Source organism: Juglans regia, chromosome 8 (assembly GCF_001411555.2).
Source record: "Juglans regia cultivar Chandler chromosome 8, Walnut 2.0, whole genome shotgun sequence".
Classification (NCBI taxonomy): Eukaryota; Viridiplantae; Streptophyta; class Magnoliopsida; order Fagales; family Juglandaceae; genus Juglans; species Juglans regia.
The window spans coordinates 10,640,080-10,657,137 of record NC_049908.1 but is presented as its reverse complement, the minus strand read 5'-3'; the positions used below and the strand labels follow the sequence as shown (position 1 = coordinate 10,657,137).

Genomic DNA, 17,058 nt, shown 5'->3' with positions numbered 1-17,058 from the left:
CCTATTAGACCCATCTATATTAAATTTAAGCATCCCAGAAGATGGGTGCGGCCTACTGAGTAAAATAAGCCTTTTAATCATCACTTGTTTTGGATTTAAATCCAAAGTTTGCAAGGATAGATTTGCATCAAAAGGTAAAACCTTGGATGGTTTTATCAACATATTCAACTCAGATATCCATCGACAGGCCTCGTGAATAACTACAGCAACTGTTGTTTCCTTTCCATTGTGGTAATGATCATCTCAGGCTATCCAAACCTCTCACAAAATGAGCATAGGAGTGATAGATGGTAGAATTTACAGGTTAATAGTTTGTTAAGATTAGAATTCAGTAGTCTAAGGGCATATGAAATAATGGTTAGAACTTTAGTCATTGGTCTACATGATTAGGGGTGTAATCGGTCCCGTCAGGTCTAAGGGGGTCACAGACCGAAAATTTCAGTCCATCATTTTTGCCAGACCGGACCATTAGCTATTGGTCCAGTCGGTCTGATTCGGTCCATGAACATTTTTTTCCTCTTTTTTCTTTGTTTGGCAGAAAAATTAATATAAAAAGTTAACTAAATTAGTAAAATTAAAATTAAGTAATCTTTTTAACATTTTATAAATGGTTAATGAATATTAAATAATTTCATTGTATATATAGTCAATGGTGGTCACTTGAATGAAAATTACATAATTAACTTATACAACTACTGTATAAAATAATATATTAGATCTATATAAAATATTTAAAATATATATATATATATATATATATACATTCGGTCGATCTCGATCTGGTCCAATCCAAAAAAAAAAAAAACAAACCTCGAGAACGACCAATAAGACTACTAGTCCGGTCTACACCGAATCATTCAGTCCTGTCGATTTTTTCGATCCGGACCGATAGTCTTACAACCTTATACATTATAGAATATCATAATCCTATACATTAAAATTTTAATTAAATTAGTATCTACTACTTAGGTGTCTAAATAACCCATAACAACTTACTCGAAATCCTAAAATAACATATATAGCTAATAGATTGATAAATCCTAAAACAACTCCCCTTCCCCATCTTACTCAGTTACATGGCTAGATTGAATACAACTCCAAGGTATAAATGATCTTCCTATATTATGGGCCTAACTATATTTCAGCCTTCTGTGAAATCATCACTTGTTCCAAAATCTTAAATTAATATGAAGGGATAGATTTAATCATTTATATTTATCTCAACACTCCATCTCAATACGTGAAATATTTAATTAAATGGTTGAGGTGTAAAATCAGAGTTCGAATTCAGAACTTTTACTCTGATACCATGTAAAATCACTACTTATTTAAAAAAATGCACTTATTGAAGAGGAGTTTAGCTCACATGTAAGGATGAGTATTAAAACAGATATAAATGATTAACTCTAACACTTCTTATTAGTTTAAAGTTTTTAGATAAGTAGTGATTTCGCCCTTCATTTTCTATCATTCAAAAGTAGCCATTATAGTATCCCAAGGACCATGGCCCACAAGTGTGGTATACATCTCCTAGCACTCTAACTTTGAAGGTATCGATCTTCTACCAATATCCTTGCTTTGGCTAGTAGAATGAAAGAATTTAAGGGCTGACCAAAAACAAAAATTGGGGGTTAGTAAAGTTGCACGTAATATGTCAACTCTTTAGTATCTTAACTCAGCTAGCTACCTCTCATTGAATTGGTACTCCGGAGCTGTTACAGTTGAAGAATACATGTACAGTACTCTACTGCAGCCAAATGCCGCCTTTGGCTTCATAGCCATCATGTGCATCCTAATTAGAACATAACTTTGGTTTTGAGGGCGTTGAATCGCTTCTTTTAACATGATATTTGCCCTTGCTCATTCAAAGTTTCCTACCATCTTTCAGGTAAATCATCCCCAAGATACAACAAAGTCTGTGAATTTTATAGATTGTAATTCCAGAGAATTCTCAAGAATTTCATATTAGAACCCAAAAACTGAAAAAAAAAAAAAAAATTAAATGAATATATCTGGGATTAATCTACAATTTAAGGGATACATATATAAAGTGTTTCAAACCATCCTGAATTACTTGTGTTAAGACGTGTTTTGTAGCCACCAGCTTCGAATCCCGTCGAGAACCTGCAACAGAATAAAAGAGGGTGGTCGAGTGTGTAGCCAAGAGAGAAAGAGCTAAGAATTTGATGATAGTGATTAACATTTTTCCCTTAGCATCTTTATGTTACTTATACCTCTCACATTGGGGTCTTGTCCGCTTAAATTTTCATTCTGCCACATTTAATGCGGCAATCTTTTGTCAGTAACAGGATCTTCTGCTAGGATTTCATATTTGCACTCTATGCTAGGGCTGAAAACCGATGGGTTCGGCGCGGTTTCGGTGCCAAACTGACACCGAACCGATGTCTGCCATGAGATGAAAAAACCGGCCGAAACCGATCGACTAGGGGAGAGAAAACCAATATTATCGGTCTCGGCGCGGTGTGGTTTGGTTCCTCGGTCTACCGTCGGCGTCTCTGTCACGGAGGAGGGATATGCCGCCGTCTACTATGAGAGAGTAGAAGAGAGTTGCAACTAATGTTTTGAATACCGTACCGGATGGCGTACCGGTCAAGACACTGGAACGAAATATTTCGGTATCGGTACCGTTTCGTGTACCGTTTCGGGATAGTCGATATATGAATAAATTATATATATAAATATATATAACAATTATATTCTAAAATAATAGTTTATATATGAATAAATTATATATAAATACATACATACATATAAATTATAAATAGTCTAGTCTAAATTGGAGGTCAAAAAATAAACTTGTAGTTTGAAAAAATGAAAAAAAAAAAAAAAAAAAAAAAAAAAAAAAAAAAAAAAAAAAAAAACACAGGCTGAAATATCGGCCGGTACCGGCCGAAATATAGGCCGGTACAAGTCGAAATTTAGGCCGAAACGGCCTGTATTTTGGCCGGTACGGTATATATCTAGTACCTGTACCGGCCGAACGGCCGAAACGAAAAATTTCGACCGTACCGGCCGGTACGGTACGAAATTAAAAACATTGGTTGCAACTTGCAGGTGAAACAGAGCGAACGGAAGAAGACGCGGGGAAGAAGAAGAAGAGGGGCGAGGGGCAATTAAATCCATTTTGAAACGACGCCGTTTGGCTTTTAAGCCAAACGGCGCCGTTCCATATATATATATTTTTAAGTTCCAAGAGAAAAACGACGTCGTTTCACTTAAATAAGTGAAACGACGTCGTTTTATATAAGAAATATATTGTAAAAAAATATATATAAGACGTCGGCCGGTTTGTCGGTTTAGACCGGGATTGAACCGCAGACCGAACCGGCCGACGTCGGTTTCCTTAATTTCCTACCGCCGGCCGACCGGTTCTTTGCCGGTTTCGGCCGGTTCCTGAATCCGGCGGTCGGTCTGAGTCGGCGGCAGTCGGTCCGGCCGGTTTGTGTACAGCCCTACTCTATGCTAGTGCATTTAATGCAGTGCGGCCTTTTGTGTATCAGGAGAGTGCATATGCTTGTTTTGGCCTGAACCTCCCCCACGATGGTGATCTGGACTCGGTATGCCTAACTCCCAAGTCTCGATGCTCAGATGACATAGGCTCGGCCCAAGAACATGGAGGAGTGGGGAATATTGAATATTCCCTTCCAACTTGAGCTGTTTCAGACCATCCATTAAAGCCATTGACAAAAAACTGAGCCACTAAATTACTTGCTGTGATTTAAACCACCGTAGTTCCATTGTTATGCAACCGTCAGGATGTATTTTCAGAATCTATTTGGTATTTTTTCAGGTATATCTGGTCAGAGTGATCATATGAGTTTTTTAGGTACAAAAAAGTACGTCCCAGTCCCACGCCAAAAGGGCATGCATGCCCTATGATTTAGAGGTTTGATAACCTTGTATATGTAGGACTAGGTCTCCCTAATAAGTTCAAAAGGGATACTTGTATTTTTGGAAACGATTTATGGTGGTGGGCCAAAAGAACTGCTATGGTCCCTCAACCCAAGATTTTAATTAAATGGCTGTTTCTAGCTGTAGAGGTTCCCATGGCCTGATCAGCCTTTTGGCCTACCTGTGAGTATGTTGCGTGCTTCTTTTTCTTTCTTTTGTTCCTTTCTTTACATACTACAACGACTCGTAGATGTTTTTAGACCCATAAAAGCTTAAATGGGGATGGGATATCAGCATCTCTACAAAGAGCCCACCTTGAGTTGCCTTCAACTTTTCTCGGGTTAACTAATCATATGATTCAAGATCAGAGAATGGATGCTAGGTGAAAAAGATCTTACAATACTAGAACTACTCATATACTAGTATGGCTAAATTAGAACGGATCAAACACTCACGTGGTTAGATGTGATACATTAGATTTATTTTACAATAAAAATAACTTTTTACAATCTGATACATCACAACAAATCAGATTGTTGTGACTTTCACTTGGAGAAACGTTTAATTCACAAAAAGATCTGATTCTCCCTTTTCTACGCAGGCATTCCTTGATGTCCAAATTAACTTTGTGTTTTGGTCGAAGGCCAGGCTCTTTAATAGCATATATAGGCAATAAATGGCACGCATAGATAGAATAATTGGAGAACATGTATTCTAATCAGTGTGGACCAACCGATGAAAAGGGCGGAGGGGTTACGCGTCTACAGCAGTACTACCTGTAGCTCTCTTTCTTGTACCTTTCAAGTGTGTTGGCCCTTTTATGCATTTTGAGTCGTTTTGTTCTCTTTCTTTTACCTTCATCTTGTTACCATGCAGATAGAGTTCTTCAAACAACATATATTCAGGCACGTACGAGTCAATTCCATCCACGTGAATAACCTACTCTCTCTCCTACCCAAAAATAGAATTATACATACGGATAATGTTATATACAATCGTGTAATACGTAAATACTATATAATTATTTTAAAAAAGAATAAGATCTATTATTAAAAAATTAATTTTTTTTATGTGAATCTCATATTTGTTTATTTTTTTTAAATAATTACATGACACGTATACACTCAATCACGAATGTAACAATCATTTGTCGGTGGCCCTCAATTAATCGCCCACCTCTCGCTTCTATAACCATCTTACCCAAACCCAAAATGATTTAAAACAACAAAAGATTGCATTAGGAGATTATTCAACATAATAATAATAATAATAATATTATTATTATTGTAGACAGCTTTGCTGTCGATGTCACACTGATATTTTTCAGAGACTGTTGGCAAGTCTCAATCATTTTTGTTATTCAAATGCAAGAAATAAATAAACAAATAAAAAGTTACCCCACATATTAACTCTAAACTTGGGGAAAAGGCAAACAAAGCCCAACAAAACATATTTTAGCAATCTAATCGATAGAGCATACTGACCACATGTTAAACCCTGATTATGCCACACTCAGTCCACGTGTGAGCGCTGCCAAGGCAAAAGGAATCCATTTCCTTCTACTCTGGACACTTGCTATATGATGCAAAAATGTCGTCTGGGTCCCAAATCCAATTAGTTTTTGTTTTTGTTCAATTCCCTATATACTTTTTATCAATCATTTTATGCTCCCTAAAACTAGAATTAATAAGATAGAAATAGATCCCAAAAAAAAATGAAAAAAAGGCGAGAGAGAATAAGGGATTGCCTGCAGTGTGCGTAAAGGGACATAGCCGGGTCTAGGAGAGTAGCTCACAACTCCCAATTATTCCGCCCCGCTGCTGCCGAAGCCAACATTTTAAAGCCTTTTTTTTTTTTAGTTAGATTCTTCCAATCGCCTCAATTTGGCATCCTCATGCCGTCACACAAGAGCACGCTCCATAGACATCCACGTTGTTACGGAAATGGACAACTTCAAACAAAATCATCGAACGTACATTCTCTTTCTTTTCTCTCTTCAACATTTTCTTCTTTGCCAAACAAAATTAAAGTGTCTAAGCACACACTAAAAATTTGGCCACCGTAGTGCTTTAAGTATTGAATTTCAAGGAAAAAGAGGACAGTATGTATTAGTTCTCTACCTATCAGTTCTCTTTCCGATTCCTAAGAGTAAGTAAATTTAATGGTGCGAGTCAGTCCTTTTATGTCAGCCTCCATTGCAGGACAGCTTTTCATCGAGTTCTTTGTTTGGACTATGACCAGAGAATGCTACAAATCTAAACACACACTCTAAACAGAGTCCGGACATTATGCAATACCAAATTGAATAACCCTTTTTTTTTCTTTCTTATTTCCAGAGGAAGGAGTAATAGAATAGAATAGAATAGAATCAAATCGCCTGAGAAATAAGTTACTAATGAAAATGAAAGAAAAATCAAAATAAGAGACGAGAAGGAGGAGAAGAAGAAATTTCTGGGTTGCAGAGGTGATGGAGAAATGGGAAGGAGAGAGAAAACAGTATAATGAAGAGAAAATTAAACAAAAATCAGTCCGGGTGAGAATTTACCGGCGAGCACCCACCCCGCGAATGTCGTGGAGGGTGGTAAATTTTCAGTGGGAGAGTCCGTACAAGTCGTAGGGTGCCCAAAGAGCGTCGAGTGGGCACGGTCGCTTGGAGTCCAGCCTGAGCCATGGCTTGCCGCTACCAGACCAATGCAGCAGGCTAACCGCACCGGGGTGGAGGTCACGACAGCTGCCCCTGATGTTGTCGCCACCTAAGCCGTGCTGGTTCCACCGGTGCTCTATGGGCGCCACGTGTCCCGCGAATACCAGCAGGAACGGCGGTAGGGACCCGAGCTCGTAAATCCGGTGGCTCTTCTGGATCTCCATCCACCTCTCGATCCGCCCCGTGTACCCGACCCGTCTCCACTTGGCCAGATCTATTACCATCACCCCGGAATTGAAATAGCACGGCTTCCGGCCCTCGAAAACACCGGAAAATCGCTGGTCCAACCAGAACCCCGCCGTGAAGTACTTGGTGAAGTTGGCGTGGCAGTACTCCGGGGCTCCGATGGTTCTGGAACCCAAGTTCGTAGTCCACAGCTTGGAGATGTCGTCGACCACGACTAGGTCAGAGTCCAAGTATATCACTCTCCGCACGCAGGGCTCCAGAAGATCGGCCAAGTAATTCCTCGCGTAATTCAGCGGCTGCTCGAGCGCTTGCCTCACCGAGGTCGAAATCAGGCCCCGAACGACCTCCGGATCGAAGTAGTACACCTTGAACTTCAACTCAGGGAAAGTGGACCTCACTAAGGTTTCCAGATTCGTCTCCGAGACCAGGAAGTGGAAGAAGATACTCTCCGGGCACTGAGAGTGCTGCAGAATCGAATGGACGGCGGCGATTGAGCCCCGGAGGTACTCGACGTCGAGGGTAATCGCCACGTGTACCAAATTAGGATCGCAGACACTGGTTTTGCCGGAAATACGCGAGATGACAGAACCGCACTCATCGGCATTGCGAAAAGCCGGGGCTTTTCGGAACGAAAATTCGACGAGGTAATCGGGAGGGGACACTTGAACGGGTAGACGCAGGTAGTTGTCGAGGTGGGAGGACCGGATGGCTTCGGCGGGAGGGAAGGACTGCAGGGAAGGAGAGAGGACGATCATGACCATTGCGGCGGAGAAGAAGCCAGAGAACCTCATAATCCAGAGCATCTTCACGTTGTAAAACCCTCTCCGCTTCTTCTTCTTGGACCCGAAATCGAACCGATCAGCTAGAATCGAAGAGAGGAACGCTAAGGTTCCTTTAAGGTCCGCCAGAGCTTTGTCCAAGAAAGATGATTAATAAATGAGAAAAACGCAGAGAGAGAATGGAAAAGCTCTTCGATTCGAAGTTTGCTCCTTTTTCTATCAATCGAAGTAAGGTTGCCGTGGGAACGAAGCCACGACCACGGAGGAGAGATAAAGCAGAAGTGGAGAAGAAAAATCCTCCATGAACCGAACCAGGGCGCAGGATAATTTCCCTCTTCTACAATGCACCGCCAGAGCTCTTTTAATCCCCTCCTCTTCTTCCTCCCTCACACCATCTCTCACATTCCCAAAAGATGGACAAGAGAAGGCAGCAGTACAAGTAGAGAGAGAAGCGCAGAGAGCTAGATGGAGAGCGAACGAGCATTTCTTTTCCAGCTCTGCCTTGCGTTTTCCACCATAGAAATCCACGGTTCAACACAAAATTAAAATAAATAAATATTCAAGGATAACTCTTATAAATATATTAAAAAACAAATTATAGGTAAAAGTTTTGTCCAAGACACTTCTACCTAATTAATATATAACTTTTTATTTTTATTCTTCTATTTTAATATTTTAATATGCATATTTTTTTTTAATATAAAATAAACTTCATTTATTCATAAAAGTAAAATTACAACTATGACTTGATACATATTGAAAAAATCTCAGATTATAAGTCAACTACTCACTATTAAGACTCCATCAGTACATAAATTCTTTTGTGACTTGTATGATCTAAACTTCTATAACTCTGTATAGACAAATTATCTAAAAGATCACACTCCGTCTAAAACAGAGATTTCAAACCTCACATTCAGAAGAAGAGAAAACTTTCACTCTATAGACAAAAAGTTCAAAAAATTATTTCTTTTTTATTTTACCTAAACAAAATGGAATAACAATAAATATTAAGATAGGTGTGAAAATGATGAATTACAACTGTAGATTTAAATTTTCAGCTTGAATGAAAGTAAAATACAAGAAACAAAGAGACTGTGGTAGAGCTTGAGGGACACACTCCATGCTAGGAGTATGGCGGTCAGTCGAGTCTGAAGAAATTGAAGTCCCTGATCCCAGAAACGTCGTGCATGGTGATAGTAGAATCTTCCTGGTGCGATGATGCGTAAATCTCATGAGCTGCTATGACCCACGAGTGTGACTCACTCGCCGCTCCGAAAGATCAACAGCCTAAGAATCTTGCGGAGGGGACGTGGTGGTCTTTGGGCTTCGGAAAACAGCAGATCGGCATTTTGCCATACTTTAGAGGGAAAAATAAACAAAACTAAAAAATAAAGAGGTACACAGTCTCTGGTCTAACCAAATGAGAGGGAGGGAGCTCTTTGGAGAGAAAAGGGAGAGACAACTTTCGGCTTGAGCAATGCCTTAAATATGCATATTTAAATAGAAGTATAAAAATAATAAATCACATATTAATTAAGTGGATGTATATAGTGCAAAATTTTCTTATAACATTTCTCATAAATATATATATTTTATTGCTAAATAGTTTATATTTTGGTTAAACTATTCATGTAGTTTATATTTTACGAAATAGTTTATAACCATTCGTGTAGTTTTTTATTCAAATTTTTTAATAAAGGTTTGTCCATCCCTAGTTATGTCGTGTACCATATATGCCATAATATCAACACAAATCTATTATGGACATATGTCAAATGGGTCATATATGTTATCTACGTTATTGCGTAAAAAGTAGATATAAACGTTAAAGCAGGAAGAAAAAGTAATTATCAATTAAAAAAAAAAAAAAAAGTGGCCAGCGGCGGCGCGATGCACCACCCTAAGTTTGGCGCTGAAGTGACGCAACCGCCCGTGGGTCTTGGCAGGGCAATTGCAATTTGCACGCCACTTAAGGCCAAACCTTAGGCTGTTGCATAGCCACTCCTCAAACCATCTCAAATGGCACCTTTAACTTATAAAAAATATTTTAATTATAAATAGATTTTATAAAAATAAATTTATAAATTAATATAATTATTGTGATACGTCAAATTATAAAATTATTTTTATTATAAATTACATCTAATGCTATATATAATCTACCCAAATCTCTATCCCCAATTGGTTTTGTTAATTGATTATGACATTATCCACAGAAATTAGGACTAAAATCTTGGATATCTATTTTATGATTAGTGAGTTTTCTTTATTATTGTACCCTAAACAAAATTGATAGATCAATTATAAGGTGAAGTTTATATAAGTACTGCCAATATGTACAAATTATCCAAAACAATCTTCACCCAAGAATCTAAACTCCACCATCTCACTTTATTTTATATATATATATATATATATATATAAATATAGTATGAGAAATACTTTAATCATAAAGATAATACACAACATTAATCTCATAAATTAATGTAACTTGATGTTATTCGTCAGATTATAAAATTATTTTTATTATAAAGTAGATTAATGAATTACATGAACCCACATCAATTTGTAGGATTAATTTTTTATAATTCTTTTATGACTAGTTCACTTCTCATATAGCATTAATCATGGAAGTAATATGTAATACTTTCAAGGATTAATATGCTTGGACGGATAAAAAGCAGATTTTTCTATGTTAATACTCTGACCCAACCATCTTTGATAAAGATCCAGTGTCTCAATGAGCCTCTTCACCGACCTTCTACCACCATTCACAAAATTTAAAATGTCATCTGCATATAGTAAATGAGAAATCAAATAGTCCTCTATCAAAGGTATTTTGCTTGGTCTTATCCCCTGCTTAATAACGTGGAGGTCATTGACAAGGAGATGCAGGGCTCGTATGGAAGGGGTGCAGGATTCAGCTGAGTCTGTTTGGTGGTCGGTAAAATTTTGGGCGCGTACAATTGCAGGTGATTTGGCGGCATCTGGTTCATTGTCTTCGCATGATAAACTAGTCCTACACAACCTGGGTGTGCCTCAGCCAGCAAAATTATTCTGTCGACATAGTTTGGTGGCTTGGACATGACCTCCTACTGGCTGGTTTAAATTAAATTGTGATGGTAGTTGTCGTGGTAATCCGGGGAGCAGCGGAGGTGGGGGAGTGATAAGGGATAATTTTGGCATGGTCCAAGGGGCTTTTTCTGCTCACTTTGGGTATGGTACTAATAATGAAGCTGAGTTAAAAGCCATTCGAAAATGTGTAATTTTGTGTAAACAACTTAATTTTTTTAATGTGATAATCGAGAGTGATTCTAAATTGGTGGTGGACTGGCTCATTCAGGGTCGTTATTCGATTTGGTACTTGTGAGATTTTTGGGAAGATTTATTTAAGGAGCTTGACGGGGTTAATTACATGGTGGGTCATCAATTTCATGAAGGAAACCAAGCGGTGAATTTTCTTGCAAGACAAGGTGAGGAAGGGAGGTCCATTTGTTATGAAGGTGATCGGAATTTGCCAAGATTGTTGAGCGGAATTGTTCGGATGGATAAGTCGAGACTGCGAAATTTTCAACCATAGATATTTATGGTTGGTTTATTGTTTTAGGCTCTTTGGTTTATTGGTTGGTTTTGTAATGTTGGCATTTCTCCACCTTAAGCGAGAACTTTTAATAAATTGAGGGGATATTTCCCTGTTTAAAAAAAAATACTTCGAAAGATGAAACTCTTAGAGAAAATTATAATAAATTTGTAATTATTATTCAAAAGCATATATTTTTTTTTTTAAATATTCAAAAGCACGTTGAGCCTTAAAAATATGGAATGATAAATAATGCACACACATCTCTTGTGAACTTATTTTGATTTTAATTCTAATGTGGAAAAAAGATATATCTAAACAAAACAATGAGTGTGCTTATGACTTTTTTTATTTTGTAGTGGGTGTGTGATTGTGATTTTGGTGGTTTTTTCCGTGCTATTAATTTTATTGAATATTCTGAAAATGTCTAGAGATTAATATATGCAGCAACTAATCTGATTGGTTAAAAACTTAAAATGGCATTTTCTCCTTGGCTTTGTCTATTTGATTGATTACAGAAGCTGAGCTATTATTAGCAAACAATAGTTTGGAGCTTAGTAGAGTGGTTAATATTTAGAAAAATTCTTCTCTTCAGCCACTATTCACCATCTCATACTCCACGCCCTATAAAAATACATTCATATCCTGTGAAAAATACTCACACCCTATGAAAAAATTATAGGCGTAGGGCGTGAGAGTGAATAATAACTGATGCATAATAAATCACTAATATTTATCTCTTAAACTTGGAATGAAATATCCTTACAAACAAACTAATTATACACTTTTACCTTTTATAAGCAAAATAAAAATAATAATAATAATTCATTTTTAAAACCATTTGTTACATAATTATACCAAGACATGACCCACTTGCCTTTTATAAACAACTGAAGTTTTTTGTTGATTTGCATTTTATGTGTGGTTTACAAAATGCAACACAGATTAATTACCAATTTACCATGTGGTTTGCAACATTTTTATGTATCCAATTTAGCTGTACAGTTACCGTATTTAAGGATAAATTAGCATGACAAGACATAGCCCTGATCATTTCCAGCCTTTTTGTTTCTTGTTTATTCTCTAATAATGTTACATCAGTTTTAGGGTGCCTATGTACGCACTCTTTTATAAAATAAAACTAAAATTCAGATTTAAAAATAAATTTTTTGAAATGAGTACTATTTATTTATTTATTTTTTTAAAACGAGTAAAATTAAATACAGTGTTAGAGTGTATAAACTTTACGTATTTTTTTTAAAAAAATTGAGGTTTCCTATTAAAAATTAAATTTTTTTTTTATATGAGTTTAATATTTAATTATTTTTTTCGGAGGGAATGCACATAGTGTATATATTTTATATTTTTAAGGCTGTAAATATAATTTCTATTTTTAAAGAATTATGCTCACACTGTACAAATCCTTTCCAGTTCTTTTTATAACCTTGAATATTGCGAACTATAATAGACACTAAAACACTAAATATTGGGTTGATAAAAGTAATAAACATTAAGCTCTCGTTTATTTTTATAAACCATCTCATTTTCATATTTTTTAATTATTATAATTTTTTCAAACTCGCATACAAAATATAATAAATAATTCAAAATTTTCAAATTTTAAAATCAAAATTATATTCTAATAATATTTTATTTAATATTCATCTCATCTCATATGTGTAAACAAACGAGGCTTAAGGCCTGGTTTGGATCGAAAGAGCATCTCAACTGGTCTGGATCGAAAGAGCATCTCAAATGATCTCATGTAATTATTACAACTTTTTCCAAACTCCCACATAAAATATAATAAACAATTCAACTTCAAATTCAAGAAAAAAATAATATTTTATTAATATTTTATTCAACTTTTATTTCATCTCATCTCACTATCCAAACTTTCACTAAGCGTTAAAATCTCATCTATTTGACTTTAAAACTAACAAATTAAAAACCAAGAGATAAAATATTATGAGAATTTTAAATTGCTCAAACTCTGGACTCACCTGGTATTCATATATTCTAACAGAAGTTTATAATAAATAAATAAATACATAATTAATTGGAAGTATTATTACATGCTCTCCCCATGAGAATAAAACAAGAAGATCATATGCCTAAAAAAACAACGACCAAAACTAAAACTGGTACAGCACGGCTTGTCCTCCCTTATACTGTATTATTATTATTATTATTTTTTATTTTTATTTTTCGTCACCCAATGTCAGCATGTAAGTGAATCAAGGTTATTAAGGAGACGTTTATATTTACAGTTCATCTCAACTTGTCTCACTACTATTTATTATTATTCAATAATTTTAATTCATAAATTTTACTATTATTTATAATTCATTTTACTATTATTTACAATTCATTTCAATTTATCTCAAAAACGTTTTCTAAATTAAGAGTTTGCTAAAAAAAAGGCTACTAAATTTATCTATAATTAAATAATATGATTAAAAGACAGAGAAGTGGGTCCTAATATTTCCGACTTCACAATTTTCTCCATTTTTTGTCATTTTTATAAAAGTTAAATAAAATAAAAAGCCTGAGGAGAGGAAAAATCCAGTGGAGTTCAGCAGAACACAGGAGAGACGCAGCGAGTACGTAGTTCACAGAAGAGTGGTGGACCAGATTGACTGTTCAAACCAATAGATTGTTGCCGCGTGGAATAGATGTTTAGGCAAGGTGGTGAATCGGTGACGTTGAATTTGCTTTTGCTTTTGTCAGGGAGATTAGGTGCAGGCGGTGCTCCTGCGGATGCAGCAGAGCAGTCTGTACACCCTGCCCTCTTTCGCTCCACCAACCTGGCCTCCACTATCTATGCAAGCATGGCTATCGGATTTGAATAATATTAGATATACATAAATACGTCATATATATTTTTTTTAAATAAAATTTATTATTAAAAAATTAATTTTTTTTATATGAATTATATATTTATTTACTTTTTAATAAGAGTGTATGATACTTACTCATTCTATAATTGTTGTAAGGGAGTTTTTTCGCCTATTGACCCATATAGTAAGTTTACGAGAGACCACTGAAAAAGTAAATCAGAAAGCCTGGTCAAGCTCAACCAAGCCCAACGACTCTCCTCTAAAAGGAGTTAGTAAGCTTCTGCAGAATACCCAACCTCATGAGCAAAATTCATCCACGAAGCAACTCACACGTGGAGAATGCGAACGATAGGAGAAAATGAGACTCGCCATCCTGATACCCTACCCTCGGGAACCTGCGTGGTCTTTAGGCACCAAAGAAGTAGAGGTGCTAGTTGACTCTCAAGTTGTGGTCAATCAAGTACGGGGGGAGTTCGCTGCAAAGAGAGAAATATTGAAGAAGTATCTAACGCTGATAGAGGCTGAGCATGCCCACTTCGGATACTTTCAGATCCAACAAGTGTTGAGGGCTGAGAATCAAAAGGTGGATAAATTGGCGTCAGTGGGGTCTGGGCAAGAAAATTCTCCCCTGTTAGAACAAATTCAAGACTGTCGAAATACCCGCCGTGAGAATTGAAGTGGTAGAGGTAAAGCCGAGGATATTATCAAGTACATAGATGCCAATGAGCTACACGAAGACATGTGTGAAGCTAGAAAGATCAGGAACAGAGAAGCGCGTTACACTCTCATCGAGGGGGTCCTGTATCGAAGGATATACTTCACACCTCTTCTGAGGTGCATCTCATTCGAAAAATCCCAATACGTGTTGGTGGAAGTACACGAGTGAATCAACGACGACCACTCTGGAGGAAAGGTGTTGGTAGGCAAAGTGACGAGGGTAGGGTACTACTGGCCTTCAGCCCTACAGGATGCCAAGGAGTACGTGCAAAAGTGCAAGAAATGCCAAGAATACTCCAAAGTGCCTCATTGCTTGCCGTAAGAACTAACGTGAATCACTTCCTTGTGGCCCTTCGCCCAATGGAGAATTGAACTAGTAGGCCCCTTTCCCCTTGGTAAAGGAGGAGTAAGATTTGTAATAGTGACAGTAGACTACTACACAAAGTGAGTAGAGGCCACGTCATTGGCAATGAACACGACAAGCAACATCACACATTTTGTGGAAGACGGTCATCTGCAGATTTGGCACTCTCCGCTTCATCATGTTAGATAATGGGAGGCAGTTTGACTCTGACCACTATCGAAACTGGTGCCGGGAACTGGAGATCAAATTCTGCTACTCGTCTCCAGGACATCCTCAATCCAATGCGCAGGTGGAGGCGACCAATAAGACAATGATTGAACTACTAAAAAAAACTTAGCGACAGAAAGTGTGCTTGGTTGGAGGAACTTCTCGGAGTTTTATGGGCATATCGGATCACAGTGAGGACCCCAATAGGAGAAACCCCCTTCATCCTCACTTACAGCCATGAGGCGATGCCGCCAATTGAGGTCGGCATCCCCACCTACATGGTGCAACACTTCTAGCAAGTTTTTAACAATAAGCGATTAGAAGAGCAGCTTGACTTACTAGAAGCGCTCAGGCTTGAAGCTGAAGTAAGAACAACCATCAACGAGTAGAGGGAAGAACAATGTTTCAACAAATGGGTACGCCCAAGGATATTCAAAGTCGGGGATCTCGTGCTGAAACAGATAAGAAAAACTACCTGAGACGAAGGGAATTTGGGCCCTCGATGGGAAGGCTCCTATTGGCTTTGAGACTCCCAAGAGAACGAGCTGCCACAACCTGGAGGTAAACCAATGAGTATTATTATTCACTGTCTAATGAGGTAAACTAGAAATATAGACTATGACATCCAGAATTGACAGCTTCATACTTGTTTATTAACTCTTGTGCAACACTTGTGCGACATTTTATATGCAATCTCAAGTGGTTGTGATGATTAAGGAAAATAAGCACTAAGTAGTAATTAGAACAACAAGAAGAATTTAACCGGAATTCAAGAAGCTAGAAGAGGGAACAGGAAAAAAATAGTATTATATATAATTATAATTTATATTATTATATATTATATATAATAATTACATATAATATAAAAATATTATATATAATATTAAAAAAATTAAATATATATTATAGTGAAACGGTCCAGTCCGATCCTAAAAATCATAGAATCGGAACCGGACTGGTTCCGGCCAGTTTTGGCATTTTAGAAACCAGTTCCAGACTGGACCGGTTCCACCGGTTCAGGCTGGTGCAAATCGGTTTTCCAGTTTTTCAATTAAAATTTACACCTCTACTCGCGACGGGAGCAAATCCAGTCCCAAACTGCCTGATAATTGACCTTCTCATGGGTCCTAAAGGGCAAGATGCGCCTTAAGGCCATCTCATCCCACTCGCGACGGAGAGCGAGTCTAGCCCCTTGGTTGCCCGACAACTTACCTTGATCAACACTAACTTGACCCAACACTTACCTTCCATGTGATGTCAATGGGCGGGAGTGTGTCTAGTTTCAAACTGCTCGGTAACTTATCTCCCCGTGAGTGTTAATAGGTAGGCAGGTGGCTCAACCTCCATCACATGGGAGAGTGGGTCCAACCTCTCGGTTACCTGACAACTTACCTCTCCCCTATCATGGCGAAGAGCTGACCGGCTTCTCAACCGTCTGGCAAACTACCTCCTTGGGGGAACCAAAGGGGCGGGCTTAGCCTAAGGCATTCCAACCCCTCTCTCGATGGAGAGCGGGTTTAGTCCTTCGACTGCACGATATTACGTCATCTTCAAAAACGGAACGCCAAACAAGTAGCGTCTCAGAATCCTCGCCAAACTCCTCATCCGCCAAAGGAGAAGCCAAGTTTGCAAACTTCGCACTCATAGTTGCGGATTAGTTATATTAACTTGTTTAGTTTTTCTAGTGCTATTAAATAGTTCCTACCTGCCTTAGAGCAAAAAATGAGACAATTCCTCAACTAAAGGGCAACTCACGCCCCTTGGGG

General features: G+C 37.5%; 1 protein-coding gene across 1 annotated transcript; it reads right to left on the bottom strand.

Annotated features, from left to right (window-relative positions):
* Positions 1 to 6,205: 6,205 nt before the first annotated feature.
* Positions 6,206 to 8,103, bottom strand: LOC108989017 (probable galacturonosyltransferase-like 7). Its single transcript, XM_018962460.2, has one exon. The coding sequence runs from the start codon at positions 7,603 to 7,605 to the stop codon at positions 6,502 to 6,504; it is 1,104 nt and encodes a 367-aa protein (XP_018818005.1). The 5' UTR covers positions 7,606 to 8,103; the 3' UTR covers positions 6,206 to 6,501.
* Positions 8,104 to 17,058: the final 8,955 nt, after the last annotated feature.